The following is a 22359-nucleotide window of genomic DNA, read 5'->3' on the forward strand; positions in this document are numbered from 1 at the left end:
TGACCCTCAAGATTTCAGCCTCCAGGAAGAAACTCCAAATAATCAGAGAAGACATAAAACACCATAAAACCACCTCCGGGGGGCTTAATGAAGTTCTATCAACCTCATAGACACATGAAAAACAGAAAAAGTGCAAAAACATGGCACCAGCTCTTTAACATATTAAGTATTATATAATAATATTTTTGTCCATGCCATTTTCATTTGTTTTATCTTAAATCATTTATGTTGTAAATCAAAAGAAAAGATTCCGTTCTATTCAATGTGAAATAAAGAGTGATGGATACCACATACGACAAAATTGAGTACGAAGAAGACAAAAAGATATTTTGGCATTGTCTGTAAATCTCAAGATACCGTCGGATCATAAATCACCCTCATTTTCCCCTTTCATTGGGGGGCGGGGGTATAATAGAATCGCTGCTATGTAGCTGGGGTGCTGACTGTTCTGTGGTTGATGTTTCACTTGGACCTCCACAAGGGTGGCCAAGATATGCTCACTGAAACTATTGTTCTTTTCTGTCCATTCCAGGTGTGATACAATTAAATGGCTTATAATTTATGATAGCTGTGTACTTCAATCTCAATTCTTAGGTTTGTGTACCTCCAAAGTGCTTTACATTGAGAACACAAAAACATACAGACGGACTTGGAAAAGGCACATAAATCAATCAGCAGGAACACCTGATATCCACCTTTTTTGTGAGCTCAATATTAATAATGATTTCAGCCAGAGAAAATGAATAAATAAATAACAGCACCTGTATTGTGATTTAAAAGGCCTACCCCTTCTTTATCTTCCTTGTTAACATGTAGACAGCCTAGAATTGAGTGGACAACCCGCTCTAGCTGACATTCAGGACGTGTCGGGAAAGAGAGAGAGAGAGCAGAGCGCCTTGTGGCAGTCAGTGTTGTAATGAATTTGAAGCGAGCGGCCTTCAGAAAGAGCTAACTGCCTGGGCCAGTCAGTGGCAGTGGGAACGAATGGACTCGGTCCGGAGATTCAATTATTTTGCACCGGCAGCCATTACCATTCATTGAATGTCTTGCTAACGCCTTTGTCTGCACTTCGCTTTCACCTCTGTTGAACAGGAGTGATAAATGGACCAGTTTGTGGTCATATATATACGTATATAGGTTGTATGGGCTCTCCCACTTGGTAGATGAGAAAATGAGAGGGCTGCTTAGTGTGTCTGTGTGTGTGTGTGTGTGTGTGTGTGTGTGTGTGTGTGTGCGCGTGTGTGTGTGTGTGTGTGTGTTTGCACCTGTGTGCGTGTGTATATGCTAGGTTTTTGTGTGCGGGAGGTGAAGGTTCAACCTACAAAAAAGTTTGTGTAATTGCATGTTGGCCTTGTGCGTGGGCTTTTTTTTTCTTTGCAGAATGAATGTTAAGAAACCAGTTCTTTCTTCCCTCGACACATGTCGTGGGATGGGCATTGATATTATATGAATAGAGAAAAAAATGTTACCAAACTTTTCTCTCTCTCTCTCTCACAATACCAACTGTAGAGGTGGATGAGAGGTTGGATGCGGTGTGTAATATTATTTGTTGGCTTTTTATTTCCTGTGTGTGTGTGTGTGTGTGTGTGTGTGTGTGTGTGCATGCCAGCAAGTGCTCCTGTGAGTATCTAACATTTACTCAGATGTCTTCATCAGGATAAAAGAAGTCCAGGAAATGTTCAAGTCCTCAGGGGACTGCTTTCACAATAGTGTCCTAATACAACTCTCTGTGTACGTGTGCACATACAGTACATGCTTATTTGCACATTTTGTCTTGATAGAAAACTCAGCATCTTGCCCTCCTAGGTGTTTTTCTTGTCGTTGTTTTGTCCTAAAAACACGGATGACCATTTAACCTTCACTTTCTCTAAAACCATCCTATTTACTGACTGGCAGGCTTCCTCCTTCATGTAGCATTATCTCCAGCAGCAGACGTTGAGCTGACTGAGCTGTCTTCCCCAGAGTATTTTGTGCTTTCTCTCGTCTCACAGGCTTCCATGTATTGTGATCATTGGACCCCCCCGGCTGTGGAGTGAGGGTTTCCAGGGACTATGGCTGCAGACTGTTTTTTAGAGACTAGTTTCATTGTGACACTTGTAATCTGCTACAATTACTACTATTCTTATTTTTCTTCTGAATTTTGTCCAATAACTTGTCCATACATTGGCAACGTCATCGTCAATTTTGGCACATTGAAATTCAAGGCCATGCATAACCTGGCCAACATAAAATGGCACTGATTGGTTTATAGGGGGCGCTACAATGAACACTCAAAATGACTCAGCCCGCCACCCCATTTGACATGGAATTTGTTTTTCACATTTTGATAAAAAAAAAAAAAAAAAAACTTAAATAAATCTTCTCATGAGCCATAAGTCTGAAAGACACTCAGGTCCACAGGACATGCATGAACATATAGTTTCTTTTTTTACATATTTTTTCAAAAACACCTCAAACACGTCATTGGCACGTTGCGCCATTGCGGTAAAACACGTGAAACACGTCAATGGCACTCAATGAGTTGAGACTGAATCAGAATTTGCTGTAAAAAATCCCCAAATCCCCAGTGCGGTCCCAAATCACGCGTCCTTGACATGAAAAAGTTTGAGAACCACTGCGTTAGATGGTAGGCCAAGTGTTCACTGCTCACCCAGCCCTGAACAATACATGAGACCCGGTGCAGACTGAGACTGAGGTGCATAGTGCTATATATGGGCTAGTAAAGGAAATTAAATTCTGATGGATGTGAAATAGAGCTAACATTTTCCCTGTGCCTGGCAACACTATTGCGAGATAGGGATATGATTGACTGGGGTTCCTCCCCACTTTACGTCCGGTACAGCACACTGTGTGTTATTGCTGAGCTGAGGATATCTGTTCTATTTTCTTTCCGTGAGGCTTTCCTAGTGCAGAATAATGTCAAAGGCTACCATAGACTCAGAACTGCATTAACAGGATCGTTTTTCACTTCTTGATATGCAGTGGTATGAGTCAACGCACTAGTAGTGACATCCATACATGGACATGGAGTTCGTGTGTTCAGAGATATGACCGCTTGTTCCAACCATTCAGCAGTTCGGCAGACTAAAAGGAATGGCAGCAAATGGTGTCATTTAAAGGTTCTATGACATTCATTTTCACTTTCTTTTATTTTTTATGTTTTTTGGGGGGTTTTATGATCTCAATTAGACCCCAAAAAACTGAACTTTGAACATTCAGTGGATTTTCTGTGGTCTGGGGTTTTCTGAATAATTAGGCTGAAAAGTAATCTGTGATTGGCCCCTGGACTTTGATGTCACAGTCGATTAATCCCGCCCCCTCTCCTCTCCTCTCCACCCCTCCCCTGTCCATTCCTTTGGGGTGGGGGGGAGCAGAGGCGATGATTGACAGTCAAAATCCCTCAACAGTGACACCCGCAGGCAAAGATTTCTTTTTTCATTGCAGTTGAAAAGGCTTTAGAAATCAGAGAGAAACAATCCTGCCATGGATCACTGGAGTGGATTTTTTTGTTAAAACTTTTAATACATGTTTGAAGGACCATGATAAATACTTTTAATGTGTTGTAAAACTGAACATCATGAAATCTTTAAGAGTTTTGACCAATAATAAGAGAGAGAATACAACAACGTTAAGGTGCTACTGATGCTTTTTCAGACACTATATGTTGTATTTTATTATTGAAGAATAGACTTCCCTTGATAGTTTCTCACAGATGTTTTCACAGTGTAAGGTCTTTTGGGGTATTGGCCTGAAAGCAGTGGCAAAGCTAGTATTTCTACTGAGAACGCTGCTTAGTTCTTGCTAAGTGTCCCAAATCATGACACTTAGCCTAAATGTTGGGATGTATTGTTCCTGCGTTCTGCAGCAGTCTGTCAATCACACTGAACTCTCCAAGTCTTCTGTGAGTTAATTGAATTAACATTGAGTTCATTTTATGACCCACGCGTCTGTTTCTTCTGTGATTCATAGATCATCAGATGATTCTGCAGGTCTTTTTTTTCCCCCGGGGATGTTGATACCAACAACAAGCACTTATAGACTTTGCAATGGGGCAATAGAACAAAAAACACCCCCAAGTGTTTCCCTTGTGATCAAATAAAACCAATGTAAAAGAGACGCTTGGGATGGCTGGTGTCAGCCCATGCCAGTCTTATCAAAGTACCTCAGTTTAATAGCCAGTAAGCAGAAGAGCATGACAACCGCATGATAAATGCCCCTTGAGGGAAAACCCCTTGTTTATTGAAACAAGCTGGTTTTTTTTTGCCTTTTTTACGACTCGTCAAGTGCTGTACCAACACTCAAGATCATGAGGAACGATTAGGTTTGAAACGAGCTCTTTTAACCCGTTTTTACGACTCTTCAAGTGCTGTGTCAACACTCAAGATCATGAGGATACGTTTAGGTTTGAATAGGATCTTTGATCAAGATCTCCCCCTCTGCTCAAATGTCTCTTTGTTGGGTGTGTTCATCACCAAAGGAAATGCATTATCCCTGGCTCGTATTTCGTTGCTAAACAGTTGTCTTAGATATGACAGTGTTACAACGATGCTACACCGCCAAACGCCGCACCCTTTTCTTCTGCCACACACAGTAAATAACATCCCTCACCTAAGGCAGGGCAGCTGGCACCTCGAAATAAAAGACTGAAAACAACATATTTTTGCTTCGATGTATCTCACAGAAATGTTTGTCACGGAGAGGATTGTGAAATGTCTTGGGATTTTGTACATTACAATAGATCAGGACCTGTATTATGTCGTTATCTCTCTTTACAAAGTGTCCACAAGCGTTGCAACGGTTAATTGACCTTATCGAATAATCCATTATGAAATATCATGTTAACACATTGTGTGCCAGAGGTTTATTAAAATAGGGTACATCTAGTGCCAGCATATCTTCCATCCACTTACACTGATATGTTTCGTGCTGTAGAAGCCCCGACGAGGACGCGCATGTAAACAAAGCGTGCGTGCGAGGCGGCGGAGGGTCCCGACTAATGCCTGGAACAATAATATTTCTAACGCGATCCTCCATTGCAGAGTGATCGCCGATCGAAAACGGCTCATTTCCACCACGTTAAAAAGAAATGGAGATATTAAGCTTTTAGTCAAGGAGTTAACATTGGGCCAAAAACGGTCCGGACCGTTTATGGCACATAACGCATAGCTTCTCACAAACGGTCCGGACCGTTTTTGGCACTCAATGTGTTAATAAAATAATTGATTTGGGGAAAAAGCATTTAATTCAATTCCTTTATTTTTTAAATCGCGAAAATAGCAGACCCATAAGTCCATGTGCCGCGTTGTGAACTTGTAGATAATCTATTTTCACCAGTACAAAATAGGGCCCAATCGATTTAGTAGATTATTTAATCAATCTGGAATTGTTTTGCGTAGATTCGTGCTTCAAGATTATCCGATTAATTGAAAAAAGTAATTGACAGAATGATCATTAGGAAAAGAATGGATAATTGCAGCCCTGTGTCCACAGTTGGGAGTCATTGGGTAGTGCTGTAATGTGAGCACTGATTTCCTCATTAGACGCCATCAATACAATATCTCACACGGATAACAGAACATATTAAAAAAGGTTGTTACTTCCACCACAATGATGCTCTCACAAAAGTCCATTTGAGCAGAATTAGCAAGGAATCCGAAATAGAAACTCACTGTTTTGTATCTCACTGTTTGTTCAGTGGTGGAAAAAGTACTCAAATTCTTTACTTAAGTAAGAGTACCAATACTGCAATATAAAAAATACCCTGTTACAAGTAAAAGTCCAAAATTGACTTGAGTAAAAGTACAGAAGTATTGGCATCAAAATGTACTTAAAGTACCAAAAGTAAAAGTACTGAAATCTTGAGCTTGTAGATCGGCTATTTTCAAATAGCCTAGGTATAAAATTGGGCTAAAGTGGTTAATGTATGTTTCATAATATCATAATTTATATCTGAAAAGTAACTACTGTAGTAATCTCTCAAGAACAGATTCCGACCTGCGGTGGAATCTGTCGGAGCGGTTCGTCCTAACCAGTGCTCATTGGATACAAGTGGGCGTGCCTTCAGATCAGGAAGTGGGCCGCGCTTTACCCAATCAAATGTAGTGGGCGGGATTCACGTGTCCATCCACCATGATCCACCCTCCCCCCCTCGAAACTAGCCGAAACTAATTTAACAATAGCGTCCTCGGAGCGGACAAAACCACGGAAAGATATTCACATTTTAAATTACTCTTTCATCATAGAAACAAGTGGGCTTATAACCAAAACCATCCATGTTCTCTGGGAGAAGTGGTGTTAGTGTTCCGTGTAGAAATATTGTTAGTGGGAATGAAAACATGGTCGCACCAACCGGAAGTGATGCGCTATAGGCAGACATGAAACCGGTGTTTCCCTGCGCACTAGGCTTCCATTTGCCTCCGGCCAGACCCCACAGACAATGATCACAAACAGCAGAGGTCGCTGTTTTTCATTTTCTGTGGGGTCTGGCTAGCGAGACTACTACTGTAGTAACTAAAGTTTTCGAATAATTGTAGTAGAGTAAAAGTACAATATCTGAGATGTAGTGGAGTAGAAGTAAAAGTATTTGAAATTGGAAATACTCAAGTAAAGTACAAATACATCAACATTGTACTTAAAGTACAGTACTTAAGTAAATGTACTTAGTTACTTTCCACCACTGCTCACTGTTTGCTGTATATAGACTGACTTTCAAGGCTAACCAGCACCTTGTTTGCAGGAGCTGGAGAGAGTGACAGCGTTGCAAACCAACTTACAGCTTGCAGCGGTCATCTGCACCAATGCCAGGAGGTAAGTGATTCCACTTTGCCTGCCAACATAGAAAATAGTTATATATCTCATTCATCCATCAAACAGCCCATTCACAGTCTCTCATTTGAATTTAAATGTGCAATGATTTTGGTTTGCAAGCCCCTCAAAATGGGGTCCGGGTAGCCTGGCATTGCCAGGATGATCAGAGTGATCCCACTTGATTAGTCTGGCAATGCCAGACTATGGCCCGGTGCTGGTCCTTGAAGGGGTTCCAGGGGGTCCCACTCCCCATCACAATTAGGAACAGTTTTAACATTTGAAAACTAGCTCTAAAAGCTCACAACGATCAACGGGTTGTGAGCTTGTGGATCTACTATTTTTGAAAAAAACATTTAAAAGATCTTGGAAAATCTTCTCTTATGTGCCTCCCTGGCACACAAGAGAAGCCAAATACATATCAATTTGGGGGTCCTTGACATCGAAAAAGTATGAGAACCACTGCTCTGTACAGCAAATCAATAGTGAGTACAAGACAATTTTCAATGATCCAGTCCAGGGGTGGGCAACTTTGTAGATGGTGAGGGCCACTACATTTCCACACTCACTCTGGGGGGGCCGCATTGTTTATCGGCCGGGACCCCCGTTGGCAAAACGGTCCGGGGGCGGTGGGCCGGTTCGGACCAAAATGCCAGGGCTGAATTTTGGTCCCAGCCCGCCCCTGTTTATCGGCACTCTCGCCAGTAGTACCCCATTACTCAAAAAGCCCATAAAAGTCACATATGTGATAAATAAGGGATATCAACTATTATTATTTGTTGTAACTTTGTTTTTATTTAGCATTTAGTAATGCTTCTATCAACTTACTACAGCTGTACTGCTAAACAAAACTTCACATGTATGAGTATGCCTTTCAGAGTATTGCTGTAACCTTGGCTTAAAAATATACAAAAATGAACACTAGAAGTATAGTTCATAAGGCTTCTATTTTTGCCAGTTGCCCATCCCTGATCCAGTCAGTTTGGTATGGAGTCATTAAATTGAAGAACCAGTGAATAGGAAAATAATAATACTTGTCACATCTACTTACTCATTGTGTTAATACATTTATATTCCTTCTATAGTATCGACAATTTTTAATTGACTATATTGGAGCATTTTAATTGACTATAATTCACACAGTGGCCATTTTGCTCTTAGTGTGCTGTGTGAATACGGTCTACATTATCCATACATTGCCATATCCTGTTTTGAGATGGTTTCTTGCCGTGTTTGTGTCATCCTGTGTGTAGGCAGCTGAGTGTGTCCAAGGAGGGGTTCACAGAGGCCAGCTTGGGGTTACTAGCAAACCAGAGGAGACGACAGCTGCTGACAGGCCTGCTCAAGTCTCTGAGGACCATCAAGACCCTTGTACTGTGCAGTTTAATTTGTCCAATAATTTGTCAAATGATCTCACTTGACTCTTGACCATCTCACACCTCTGCATAACACACACACACACACACACACAGGCTGTGAAATGATACGTATTGGTGGGACACTCTTGTAAGTTTTATATTTAATACTTCTTTACTCCTTTCCTTCCAGCAAAGGACAGATGTAAGACTCAGCGAAATGCTTGAGGTATTGTAGACACACACACACACACACACACACACACACACACACACACACACACACACACACACACACACACACACACACACACACACACACACACACACACACACACACACACACACACACACCTGTGTTTTTACAAAAACCACAAAGCCTCAATGCTGCAGTTTTGGCATTGTGGCAATACCTTAATCTTCTCGAGACTGTCAAAAATATACACACAGATTTCTTTCCTATTTTTGAAATACCTGTACAGCATATTTATAACATTGCTCGTAGTGTTATGGGACCGATATGCTTTTGTGATGTACTGTAGGCATACACGACATGAGTTAAAGGACAATGAAAAACTGTTTGAATGTATGGTTCATATTTGTCACGACCCTTAGTCTAGTGGTATAAAGGCCAAAAGACAACTGAATTTGAAACTGAACATAGATTTATTACAAACAAAGATAGAAAATGACAACAAATTGCAATTAAGTGCCACAGATTTGACGATTCTCAGTTTTGTACTTGAGATCAGCCTTCAACGCTCAAAGTTTTGGAAAAGGTAGCGGGAGTATGTCAAGGCAGATAGGTCTACTCTGCATTAAACCAACCCAGATGTCCATCTTGTTTTGTTGTAGCTGGTTTGAAACTTCCATCATGCCTCACTCATCGTCATAGCTGTCATTCAAGCTCTCCTTTCCTCTGTTTTGAGGATGTCCATACAAACCCCTTTTTTAGTAAGAGTGTACATCAGACTACCCTACTTGACTTCAACCTCTATGCCGCCCCTTTAGGAGGAAGACTACCCAGGTGCAATCCAGCTCTGTCTGGAATGTCAGAAAGCAGCCAGCACCTTCAAGCACTACAGCTGCATCAGGTACTGCACTCACACTTGAGTGGATTTTTGCTGTTTTCAAACGGACCGAATGCGTCTTTGTTTGTGAAAACTAGAAGCTCGGCCCTGCTACGCAGGGCCTCGCGTCTAGCCCGCCGCCACGCCCACGTAGCGCCCGCGGCCACTTGGCAGCGCATATAAGTGGCGTAGCGTCATGAGAGCCAGTGGGGCCATGGCTCGGTCAGTGAAGACCCTGTAGCGCGGATGATATTTGGCATAGAGGGATAGATTTTAAATCTCCAGAGGAAACATCCGTGGGCTACCATTGGTTCAGCGATGTGTGCGGTCGCCCTGCGGCCCCTCCTCCTCCACCAATGTGCAGTATTGAGAGCCCTGACGTTGGCCTCCTGGTGGCGCTATAAAAGGTAGATGTGAAAAATGCAGGGCAAAGGTTTTTCCTTGACCTGTAGAGAGTGCACATACAAAGTTTTACACAGATTGGTGATGTTAAAGGTAAAAAGACAAATCGGGCTGTTATAGCGCCACCATGAGGCTGATTAGAAAAATCTGAAGTGGAGTTCTTCCTCGGCATATAGGGAATGTGGGTGCAAAGTTGCACGGAAAGTGCATGCTGTGTTCATAATTTGAGGCATTTTGGTCAAAACGGAGCAGTCCTGCAAACTTTGGAAGCCATTTTTAGCCAATCAGGATGGAATATGAAAAATCTGAAAGACCCGTTTTTTGTAATGACTGTAGAGATACTGTGTACCGATTTGCGTGATGTTTGGACAAAATATGTAGGAGTACTGTGAAGAAATGTGTTTTGCAAAAAGCGGCCTCCTGGTGGCACTATAACAGGGCCATGTGGAAAAAATGAATGGGGCAGAGGTTCTGAATTGGCATCCAGGGAGTGTGTGTGCACAGTTTGGCTGCGATCAAGCCAACGATGTGGGAGATTAGCTATCCACAGACGCACGGACGGACGGACGGACAGGGGGTAAAACATACTCTCGCGCCATGCCTTTCGGCCTGGCGGAGACAATAAAAAAACGAAAGTAAAGGAAAAGACCATTACTGCAACAAAAGTAGTCAACAAACTATACTATAAAACAGGGGTCTTCAACGTGTTGAGGCCAAGGACTCCCTAGCTGTGAGAGATGAAGCAGGGACCCCCTCTATATTGTATAAAATTGTGTTTCAGATAAACGTTTGCTGCTCTTTTTTCCCTCTACACCTATAACTCTATGCCAAAAATAGCCGATCTACAAAAAAGCATGTCACAAATATTTGGCGGACCCCCTGTAGTAACTCTGAGGACCCCCTAGGGGTCCCGGACCCCCTGTTGAAGACCCCTGCTATAAAACATTGGCCAAATTGTCAAATAATATAAGAGAGAGGCCAACATGTTGAAAATAGCCGATCTACAAGCTTACAACGCCTCTCAACGTGAGGCGTTTTGAGCTTGTAGATCTGCTATGTTCACAATATTGACTTGTGGAACGGAGTCAAACAAAATGTGGGGGTCCCCAGTTCAAATATGATTATTTTGGGGGGGGGGGCGGCCTGAAAAGGTTGATAACCACTGCCCTAATCGGGCCGAAATTATCTGAAATTACTATACCATAATGCAGCCTAAAGATGCGTTGCACGGGGCGGTCCTGCCATTACGTTAGTTACTGGAGTTGCTGTGGAGCTACACAGTTCTCCAGAAGACACACAAGGCCACAATATACACCATCTACAATGGACTAACTGAGCAGCAATAATCACATTCACCACACGAACGTGCATTGTTGACGAAGTGATTGCACAGCCGCTGCAGGCATGACAACAACCACGTTAGCGTTAGCTACAGTACATGCCAGCTATCACAGCTCCCTGTCCGTCGTTGCTGCGACTGACTCTGATGGCTACAGCAAGCTCTCTGCGATGCCATTGTCTGGGAACTGCTCTTAGCGTGACACGACCAATGAGAGTGAGCGCTGTCGTTGTTGCTAAGATACGGTGGCGTCTCTGCCCCATAGCTTGTAGATCTCTCACGCATGATTGGCGTAGGCTGCGTTGCCAGGTCTGACTGTTTGTATAAGCGATTTTGGGCTTATTTGGGTGCACTTTTGGGCTCGTTTCCATAGACCACGGCAGTGCTTATTTCTTTCCCGTGACCGATGTGGCAAAAAAAGGTGCAAAACGAACCATCCGGAAGTAAATTGCGAGATGAAATATATAGCACTTTTTGATTATTAGAGAAGGAGACACATGTGAAGGTGGAAAATGAAACGTAGGAGATTATATAGTTTTTCATGAGCGATTTTTGTAGCAAGTTGTGAGTGAATTGGGCCACTCCTGTGGGCGGGGGGCTGATTAGAACCATTGGGGTTTGGGAAGGAGACGCTCTCTGTTTGAGTGGTAGGATGCCGTCAAGGACTGAAGCAGCTGCCCTTGAACATCTTTATTTTTGTTGAATTCTTTATTTTCCCCCTGATGAAAGCTTTTAGGCTAATTAGTTGTTTTCTTTTCTCAGTTTTTCTTTCGTGCCATTACTTTTTGACATCAGAGCACTGTTTTACATGTACATCTATGTTGGAAACATCGTTATTGAATGTGCGTTTTGGCTTAGAGAAAATGACTAATTGAATGTAGAACTGGCATGCTTTAAATGGGTTTAAACTTAATAAACTGTTGGCCTTAAAACCAATACTAGTGGGGCCCCCCAAAAGCCGTCAAAATATCAAATGAAAATAAATAATAATAAAAAAAAAAAACATTAGTGAAAAACATACTTCAAATATGTGTTTATTCCAAAGGAGACAGACATTCTCATATAAAACGCATCACCCTGCACTCCTAGCTAACCACTATCATCAGTCAGGACAAGATGATTACCAATTTACCATGCAGGCTTTCGTCTGATACTGGGGGGGGGGGGGGGGGGGCAATGGCTGCTACATAACAGCATAGTGAGCATAACCACATAGGCTCTCCTTTCCTCTCCTCTCCTCTCCTCCCGTCTCCTCCCTTTATCCCCTCCCGTTTTCCTGGAGGTTGAATGTGATTTGAAAGTGCATGACGGAAGCACCAGGGTGCGTTTATGTATCTGTGACGTGTGCCGTGTTGCCAGATTCTGTGAGAGAAACGAGCAACCAGGTCTAGGAAAACCAGCCCAAGAGAAGCGACTATGGGCCACATGCGCACTTTAACATATACATCAGCTATTTGAAAATAGCAGATCTACAAGCTCACAACGCGTCGCATCGCGAGCTTGTAGATCGGTTATTTTCAAATAAAATATTGCGGGGAAATTATAATAAGCAGATCTGGCAACCCTGGACGCATGCGCACGCACGCACACACGCACACACACACACACACACACACACACACACACACACACACACACACACACACACACACACACACACTGGAGGACGCAGGAAACAAGGCTTGAGGTGAATGCTGCAGCGGCAATCATCTCTGCCCCTTTGATTTTCTTGGGAGCTATACGGTCCGACTAATTGCCGCGGTGGTTTGTTTTTTTATCGATTAGGCCCCACGTCAGAGCTGCCATTTCCCCTTCATTCTATACCACCCTGCTACCCACTCCCGGAACCAACGCAGAATAGATGTAGTGCTCTATGGCTGGAATCAAAGCTTGTTCTGCAGTTACTGGAGATGTGTGCTTCTAAAACTAATTGCCCCTATTACTGCTGAACTTAAACGCTGCTTCTCCTCATTTAGTTCTGACTCTGGGCTCAGAAAGCGGACCTGTCCCATACGACCTGAGACGTCTGGACGGTCGTATAACAAGCTGAGAAATTAGATTAGGCCCTAAACTATTCAGTGCTTTATAAACCAACAGTAGTATTTTGATATAAATTCTTTGACAGAGAGGGAGCCAGTGTTACAATGTAAGAACTGGAGTGATATGATCACTTTCTTGGTATTAGTAAGGACTCGAGCAGTAGTGTTCCCGAATCAACTGCACCTTGTCCACTCGATTTCTTTCTTAACGCGGAAGTTGGTGAGAATTAGTGCTCTGCGCTATGGCAGAATTTTTTATCTGGCACAAGCAGGGCCTATAAATTGCGTCATGATCCAAGAAATCCAACGAAAAAAAAGATGTTGATGGGCTGTTGTAGCCCCACCACGAGGGGATTAGAAAAACTTGGGATTGAGGTTCTTCTTTGGCTTAATTGTCCGTGCAAAGTTTCCCAGCAATCATTGGAAGCCAATCATAGCCAATAATCGGAATGGAACATGAGAAATGTATACCGATTTGTTTGAGGACAAAATCTGTAGGAGTAGTAACAAAAAACAATGTTTTCCTTTATACACACATACAGTATTATGTTCTATATGTTTAAGCAAATCACAGGCATTGATATGGAGTTAGTCCCCCCTTTGCTACTCTAACATTCTCCAGCATTCTGGGATGGCTTTTCACTAGTTGGAAATTGCTGCTGCAATTTGCTTCCTTTCAGCCAGAGGAGCATTAGTGAGGTCGGACATTTCATGTTGGGCGATTAGGCCTGGCTTGCATTTGGTGTTCCATTTCATTCCAAAGGCGCTTGATAGGGTTAAGGTCAGGGCTCTGTGTGTGCAGGCCAGTCAAGTTCTTGCTCGGTCATCTCAACAAAACCATTTTCTGTACGGGGGAGCATGGGGGAATTAGGCCTGTCTCGCATTTGGTGTTCCAATTAATTCCAGCTGTGATTGATATGGTTAAGGGTTAAGGGCCAGGGTTCTGGGGGGGGGAATTGTCAGGGCGAAGAGATTTGGTGTAGACGGGCGAAAAAGCGGCCCAAGTACAGTTGTAACTCCGTTTTACTGACAGTAGAGGATTTAGCTGGCCAACGTTTCCATTCACTGGAGCAAAGGGCACTAATTAGAAACACTAATTAGAAAGGAGGTACACTGACTTTTGGTCAAACAGTATATTTAACCTCATTAAGACCTGAAACCGATTCTACAAATGTCTTCTAAATCCCAACAGTATTCTGAAAAACGTATGTTTCTATATCAGTGGTGCTCAAACGTTTTCATGTCAAGGACCCCCAAAATCATATGTATTTGGCCGCCGACCCCCATCTCAAAATATGTTGTTCCAGGGACCCCCAGAAGCAAAGATTTGAGTTAAAAATGTTACATAAAATAATATATATATTCAAAGATTTGCACACATTTTCAAAAAAAATCAAAAATAGCAGATCTTGTATATCTGCTATTTTTGAATAGCCAAAGTGTAAAATAATGCTTTTTTTTTAAGCTCAAATCAAAACAATGACACAGATGCGTTCCAGGTCTCAATGGGTTATAGCCATGCTGCCATCTTGTCCTGTAGATTGTGTAAATGTATATTATCATCTCAGTTACGTTTTGTGTGGCTATTTTTCCTTGCACTGGTCTCATTGATAAACTGGTATGCTACTCAACCAAAGGAGAGAGATTTGTGGGTGTCATTAGACAACGTGGCACCCCCCCCCCCCCTGCTTTCCTTGTCCAACATAACCACTTTTTAAAAAAAAGATATACGTTTCTCTCTCTTTCTGTCTTTATCCTTCTCTCTGTTTCTTCTCTCCTTTCCCCTTCTACCTATAAAGCCACATTTTCTATTTTTGTTATTCTGTTGATTTCCGCTCCTCTTGGTTTTGACACTTGCCGGTGGCTTGTTTTTGTCTTGTTATGTGTTCCCCCATGCAGTCTCTAGGGCCCGCTTCTTCCATCTGTACCCTCCCTTCTTCTCTCTCTTTCTCTGCCACCCATCTCTTCACCCTTCCTCCCTCCCATCCCCTCTCTCTCTGCCTCCCTTCTATTTACCCCCTGCCCTCCCTCTATCTCTCTCTCTCTCTCTCTCTCTCTCTCTCTCTCTCTCTCTCTCTCTCTCTCTCTCTCTCTGCCATACCATCCCTTAACAACACTCTCTGCCTGTCCCCCCCCCCCTGCCACCCTCCCTCCCTGCCTCTCTCTCTCTCTCTCTCTCTCTGCCATACCATCCCTTAACAACACTCTCTGCCTGTCCCCCCCCCCCTGCCACCCTCCCTCCCTGCCTCTCTCTCTCTCTCTCTCTCTCTCTCTCTCTCTCTCTCTGCCATACCATCCCTTAACAACACTCTCTGCCTGTCCCCCCCCCCTGCCACCCTCCCTCCCTGCCTCTCTCTCTCTCTCTCTCTCATAGATGTGAACTCTCCCTCTCCTTGGCTGTCATCTCACTAAATGTCTCATTTCATCAGGAATGAAAACACAGCCATATCCCTGTGGGGGTCCTCCTCGTAAACATACTGTATAGGTGTCCGTGACTTTGCCTGTTAGTGGGGTTCAGCGTGCCGTTATGACGGAGCCCCCAGTTCCCCAAAGCACTCGTCGTGGCTGCCTGCCTGCCTGCCTGGCGCCCAGTCATAATTGAAAATGGGGGGCGCGGAGGGGGGGGGGGGGGGGTGTTCCTGCCGTATTCTCCATGTAGTCGCTTGCTTCCTCACGACTGACGACTGCGAGGAAGAGGATCATGGGTTGATAATTGTTTTTCGTTCTCCCGCTTCCTGTTTTATTTATGCGTTCGTGCAGTGGGTGGTGGTGGTGGTGGTGGGGAGGAGGGCAGGCGTGTTACGCGTGCTTTGATCACATGTACTGTACGTACGGAACTCTGTTTTGTAATCATTTTTTTGGTTTTGCGTATCCCGTTTTATTCCTCTCTCCGCTTCCTCTCTCTGTCACCTCTCTTCTCTCTCTAATCGCTCACCTCTGACACGCACGCACGCGCGCGTGCACACACACACACACACACACACACACACTCGGTTCATACTTTCTTGCTAATCCTTTTCTGGTTCCTATTGTCTGCTTTCATTCATTTCTTCACTGTCGCACGCACGCACGCACGCACGAGAGCGTGCGCGCGCGGGCACACACGAGAGCGCGTGCGCGCGCACACACACACACACACACACACACACACACACACACACACACACACACACAAGTTACCTATTCCCTCCTCTCTCTTCCCATAATGGTACGTACGCTTCTTAATTAGTGATTTAGTTAAGGACACTCTGTCCCTTGGGCAATGGGTGGTCTCACCAAGCACAGCATCAAAGGGTGGGTGACCTGAAAGAAACCCCAATGGAAGCGCAGTGAGAGAGAAGGAGAAATGGCGTCACGTACATGTAATTGCTAATTTGTGCGGCGTGCAGGAGGGAGTCTCGGGGGAATGAAATAAGTGCACCTCGGAAGGAGAGAACATGACTGTGACTTGTTATCAGGCTGTGGAAGCTGGAAGCGCTTTTCTCTGGCCTTCATGAGAACAACTGGAGCATCTCCCAGAACATGGTGTTGTCTTAAAATGTCCCAAAATGATTTTTTGGAAATCGGAACTCTAATCTCTTATGTATGTTGGCACACTCATGCACACTCATTAACTCATTAACTGCCTGAATTATTTCTGGCCGCGTTTGCCCACTGCCAGAGATTTTTCATTGAAAAAAAAAAGTACTCAGGAGCCGAGATACAGAATTTTTAAGTTTTAAGTTAACAAGGAAGTGGATGGGAGTCTAGATCGTGAATGAGTTAAGCACTTAAACCCTGGATCATTTGTGGTACGACGAATAGCCAAAATAGCCGGTCTCCAAGCTCACATCGCGTGAGCTGTGTGACCCGTTCAGGGTGAAAGTGGTTAAGGCCATTTTGTTTTTGGGTTTATCACCTCTTGGCTTTTCCTGTCTATTTCCACTCTCATTCTCTCTCACTCACTCACTCACTCACTCTCTCACTCAGTCAGTCACTCAGTCACTAACCCTGCGTTTTAACAGCGGGCAACTCTCGGGCGATGCCGGGCAACATCGCCCAAAATATAATGAAAGTCTATGAGAGCCGGCGATCGGGCGAAGTGGGCGGGGGGGCGATGAAAGATGGATTTTCTTTATCTTTTTGGGCGATATCGCCCGGCATCGCCCAGAGTTGCCCGCTGTTAAAACGCACCGTCAGTCACACTCTCTCTCTTTTCCCCCCCCCCCATTGTAACTCGCGAGTGAAATGTTATGGTTGCAGGATGTAGCCAGGGTCCTCGCGCTACATGAATGGATGCTTTTTTTTTTACGTGGATTTTCTCGTCGTGGAGTCTAGAGCTTTAAACAGCAAAGCGCAGTCAATGGGGAGAATGCTGGCACCCAACGTAAGTTGTTATGAAAAAATGCTGGCAACCAATGTGTTAAAATACAAGACGTATACATGTCCACAAACAGAACAGAAGACACAAAACAAAACAGAACGAAACATAACATAAGAGAGACAAAAAACCACAACTATACGCCTAGACAGTACCTCGGCCCAATATTCCTCGCTCAGCTCGGTTCCATGTTCACCCCCCCCATGCACCCCTCAAGTTGTCCTCTCTGGACACAGAGAATGCCAAGGACACTGGCACAGGTCACTGTACAGCTTTTACACACAGGTGTTATAATAGATGTCTATTAACCTAAGCACCTCAAGTGCTACGACAATAGTCAAACTGTTGTCTTTCTTGAGTCCTTTTTTCCTTCCTTTGATACTATTCTGATTATTATGATGATTGTTATTAATGCTGCTACAATTTCTGAGGAATCAGAGCAATATCATTTTACTCCACAATAAACAAACCTTGAACCTTGCATACCACGAAAAGAAAAAGGTCAAAACCATTGAGTGGGTAAATACACCTGGCCTTTTAAACTATTGATTTGAAATGGCACTATTGATTGGTCTTCAGAAGAGTGTGTTCATCTTGCGTGGGGGAAATAACACGGTAGCCACACATCAACACACAGACGTAAAGGGTGTTCAATAGCACTGATTTATGGAAAACAAATGCAAAAGCGGAAAAAAATAGTTAGCTGGTTTCTGCCCGACAGCAACGAGATTATGAAAACCTTATACATTGAACCAGCAAACAAGTACCGGTAAATATAGAATACATGAACATGAAACACATGAACTGAAATTATTTTATTTAACGACTTCTAGATCCGCTATTTTGACATTTCTTTTGACATTTTGTTTACTTTTTTCTAATTTTTGAAAATGCACCTACAGTATAATGACATGCCCAAAAAGACACCAGGTTGAAAGTGGTTGACAATCAGGACATATGGGCTGCATAATGCCCGATACGGGTTTAATCAAAAAGTCAAATAAAGGCTGCTATATTTGTTTTGGGTCAGGCTCGAGTTAAGGGTCAGGCTCTAGTTAACACTGTCTGGCAAAGCATCAGTTGGGTTTATGTTCTTGGTGAACGATGTGTCATAATGTCCTTTTTTTCCCTGCAGTGAATTGAATTCCAAACTACAAGACACTCTGGAGCAAATTGAGGTATGTGCTCCTCTTTGTCTTTTCTCTCATTTGTGTGTCATTATTTGAGAAACATCATTAGTGAGCAGCATTGCCAGTGTTTAATGCGTTTCTTCTCTCTATACCATGGCTATAATTTGCCATGAGTCCTCATTTGAAGGAGACACATTGTGCTTATTTGGGCATTTTGGCTGTTTGACTTTCTTTTGCTCTCTGTGAGAGCTCAAATATTGACATTTACAGAAAGTCATTACAGCGTCTCTATGGCAAACACTATTAATATCATCAGTTTGGTCTGGAGCTGGTGTTTTGATAGCGCCATGTGATGAATGGCATGCAAAGTAATTTCCTCAGTGCCGCTGTAGCTGCTGCGCCTGAGTGGATTCATTACCCGCAGTTTTGTTTGTACACAAAAAAACACCAAGGGCCATGCGCACACTAGAGACCAGATGATCTTATGAATTCGGAAGGTCTCAGATATTACAGTTTAAAAAGACGGTATAGTAACGACTGCAATAAAAACCCTGACAAATCTGCGATAGATAATTATAAAATAAAAACACCTGAAGATCCATTTGCGGCATAGATAGTGAATAAACGCAGAGAGCTTCCTTGCATAGACAAATATATTGTTTAACCCGTTAAGACCTGAAGCCGATTCTACAAATGTCTTCCAAATCCCAACAGTATTCTGAAAAACATTACCTTTCTATATCAGTGGTTCTCAAACGTTTTCATGTGAAGGACCCCCCAAAATGATATCTATTTGGCCGCCGGCCCCCATCTCAAAATATTTTGTTCGAGGGACCCCCAGAAGCAAAGATTTGAGTTACAAATGTTTGCTTTAAAATAATATATATATTAAAAGATTTGCACACATTTTTCACAATTTTTCAAAAATAGCAGATCTACAAGCTTGTAGATCTGCTATTTTTTAATAGGGGTTCTGTGTCCACTTGTCAAAAAAGGATACATTGTGACATCTTCAAAAACTGGAACAAATATCACGCATAACAAATCACACATACAAGCATAGTATGCATGGATTGTGGCGACACTTTTCCTACATGGATTGTACTCAAAAGAGATCCACACAACACAGTCTTCTAATTGGAGCAAAAAAAGAAAAAGCGCAAAGTCTGTTCTGTTTTGATATCAATGGAATAAACACCACATATAAGCGCACATTAAAGCTACAATCCATAAGCTTCACATACTCTCCAACACGGAGCGAGGCAGTTGCAACTAACATCTGGAATTCAAACCCAGACATCTACCACTCATTCAAGAGGGCATTCCTGCTTGGCCAGAGGAGATAATGGGCTGATGAACTGGATGGGTACATGGTTTATTTAGACCAGTTACACCTATACGTTATTATACCTTTCAAGCCGGGACAGCATCTGTGTCACATCAGTTGTTTGTGAAATATATAGCAACATTCATTTTTTGAATAAAAAAAAACTTTTTCAGAAAACTTTTTGAAGTTAAATTAAACTCTGTATAGAACATGTGGGTTTACAAACTGTACATGAATTGCTCACATATCCAGGTTATGATTGCCTGACAGTGGCTTCACCTGTACACGCACACACGCACACACACACACACACACACACACACACACACACACACACACACACACACACACACACACACACACACACACACACACACACACACACACACACACACACACACACACACACACACACACACACGCGCGCACCATCCCCAGTGAAGACATGCTCCCCAGCCTGGACATGCTTCACAGGGCAAACAGTGGATGTAATTCAGTGGCGGGCAGCCTTGCATGTAGCTTCTCCCAGCTTTCAGCTTCTCACAGTTGGCACCTATTTAACCATCAACCGCAAACACACACACACACACACACACACACACACACACACACACACACACACACACACACACACACACACACACACACACACACACACACACACAGCCCTATCTTACCGTCCCATGCCTTCACACCTGAAACAGGTGCATCACCTCTTATTCTTCCGTTATCACAGCAGAACAAATGCGACATGGAGCATTGTTGTGTCAGACTCAGAATGCTAAAATATTATAATAAGACGGGCTGTCAAATGTTTAGATAACGAGTGTGTTTCCATCACTATTCATCATACAATTTCTTTATTGTCAAACTTAACGTTTCCATCTGAGCCAAGCATAACACTTTTTTTCATATTGAGATTATAATATATTTTTTTACATTTTCTGTTCATTTTACTATCAGCTTCTCTAACAAGACACACAATTAGCACAAAACACTGGCTTATAAAGCGAGATAGGCAGTGGCAAGTAACACTACTGTTTCCCACGACTGCCTGTTCTTCTTCCTTTGATTTAATGACTACTTCTGTGACCTTGAGAGTGCACACACCGCTGTCATTCTCCTCATGCATTCTTGTTCACTCTTTCTGCCAAATAGACATTCTCAATAATGCAAATGCACGCGCACACACACACACACACACACACACACACACACACACACACACACACACACACACACACACACCACCAGGGACCCCCGTTGCCTGCTCTTGGCCGTGTGTTCCTGTTTCACATCCATTCATCATTCATCTCCTAAATCCCCCGTCTTAATGTTGATAATCCCTCCTCTCCCTCTTTCTTCTCCTTTCCCTCCTGTCCTCTCTCTCTCTCTCTCTCTTCTCCTCTCTCTCTTCTCTTCTCGGCTACAGGAGCAGCTGGACGTAGCGCTGTCAAAGACCTGCAAGCACTTTGACATCACCCACTACACCAAGGTCCAGATGGCCTACACACTCCTGGGCAAGACGCAGGTCAGTGCTGGTGCCGAGAGGCTGTCCGTCCGCAACCCAGTGTGTCGTTGGCAAACCCCCCCCCCCCCACCACCGTTGTCATCGCTTCCATCGCACATACAGTATCACCTCCTCTCTCTATTGAGCAGTGGTGGAAAAAGTACTCGAGTGTTTTTGCTTAAGTAAAAGTATCAATACTGCAATGCAGACGTACTCTGTTACAAGTAAAAGTCCGGAATTCAAAATGTACGTGCGTTGAAGTACAAAGTTATTGGTATCAAAATGTACTTAAAGTACCCAAAGTAAAAGTACTGAAATGTTTGAAAATAGCAGACCTAGATCGGCCATTTTCAAATAGCCTAGGTATAAAATAGGGCTAAAGTGGTTAATGTATGTTTTATAATGTAATAATTTATATCTGCAAAGTAACTAGTAACTAAAGTTTTCAAATGATTGTAGTGGAGTAAAAGTACAATATTTGCCTCTGAGATGTAGTGGAGTAGAAGTAAAAGTATAGACAATTGGAAATACTCGAAAATACTAGAAAAGTAAAAGTACCTCAAAATTGTACTTAAGTACAGTACTTGAGTAAATGTACTTAATTACTTTGCACCACTGCTATTGAGCCATAACAGCAGTAGATTAGCTTGAGAGAGAGGGGCACAAAATGAAATCACATTTAGATAATCTTTGTGAAACATACCTTCACGGATCCCCACCGAACCCCAGGTTGGGTAAAACCTGCTGTATACCATGAAACTGTAATCACTTACTTGCTGCTGGATCACGTAACTTGGCTTTATTCTTTACGGCATGCTTATGCTTCTCTGCAGTGAACCGACAGGACTTGGTAGCATATTGATATGTGAGCATCTTGCCACTTAGTAGTAGGTTATGTTTAATAAAACTGCAACAAGTTTGACCTCTCTTAGTAGCGTATGTGACTTGTGTTCTTGGCTGGGCTGTTTGTCTAACCTATGGGGGTGGAGCTTAGCGAAAGGTTTATTATTTAAAGGTAGGGTA

The 22359-nt window shown here is 43.1% G+C and overlaps 1 protein-coding gene across 1 annotated transcript in view; it reads left to right on the forward strand.

Annotated features, from left to right (window-relative positions):
• vps50 (VPS50 subunit of EARP/GARPII complex) overlaps window positions 1-22359 on the forward strand; it is a 192526-nt gene that overhangs the window by 47666 nt on the left and 122501 nt on the right. Inside the window, 6 exon segments of the mRNA XM_084079678.1 lie at window positions 6737-6807; window positions 8058-8175; window positions 8353-8388; window positions 9171-9253; window positions 18505-18547; window positions 21259-21357. Coding sequence (XP_083935804.1) covers window positions 6737-6807; window positions 8058-8175; window positions 8353-8388; window positions 9171-9253; window positions 18505-18547; window positions 21259-21357 — 450 coding nt within the window.

The sequence above is a fragment of the Gymnoscopelus microlampas genome (genome assembly GCF_963454915.1).
Source record: "Gymnoscopelus microlampas genome assembly, chromosome: 15".
Taxonomy (NCBI): domain Eukaryota; kingdom Metazoa; phylum Chordata; class Actinopteri; order Myctophiformes; family Myctophidae; genus Gymnoscopelus; species Gymnoscopelus microlampas.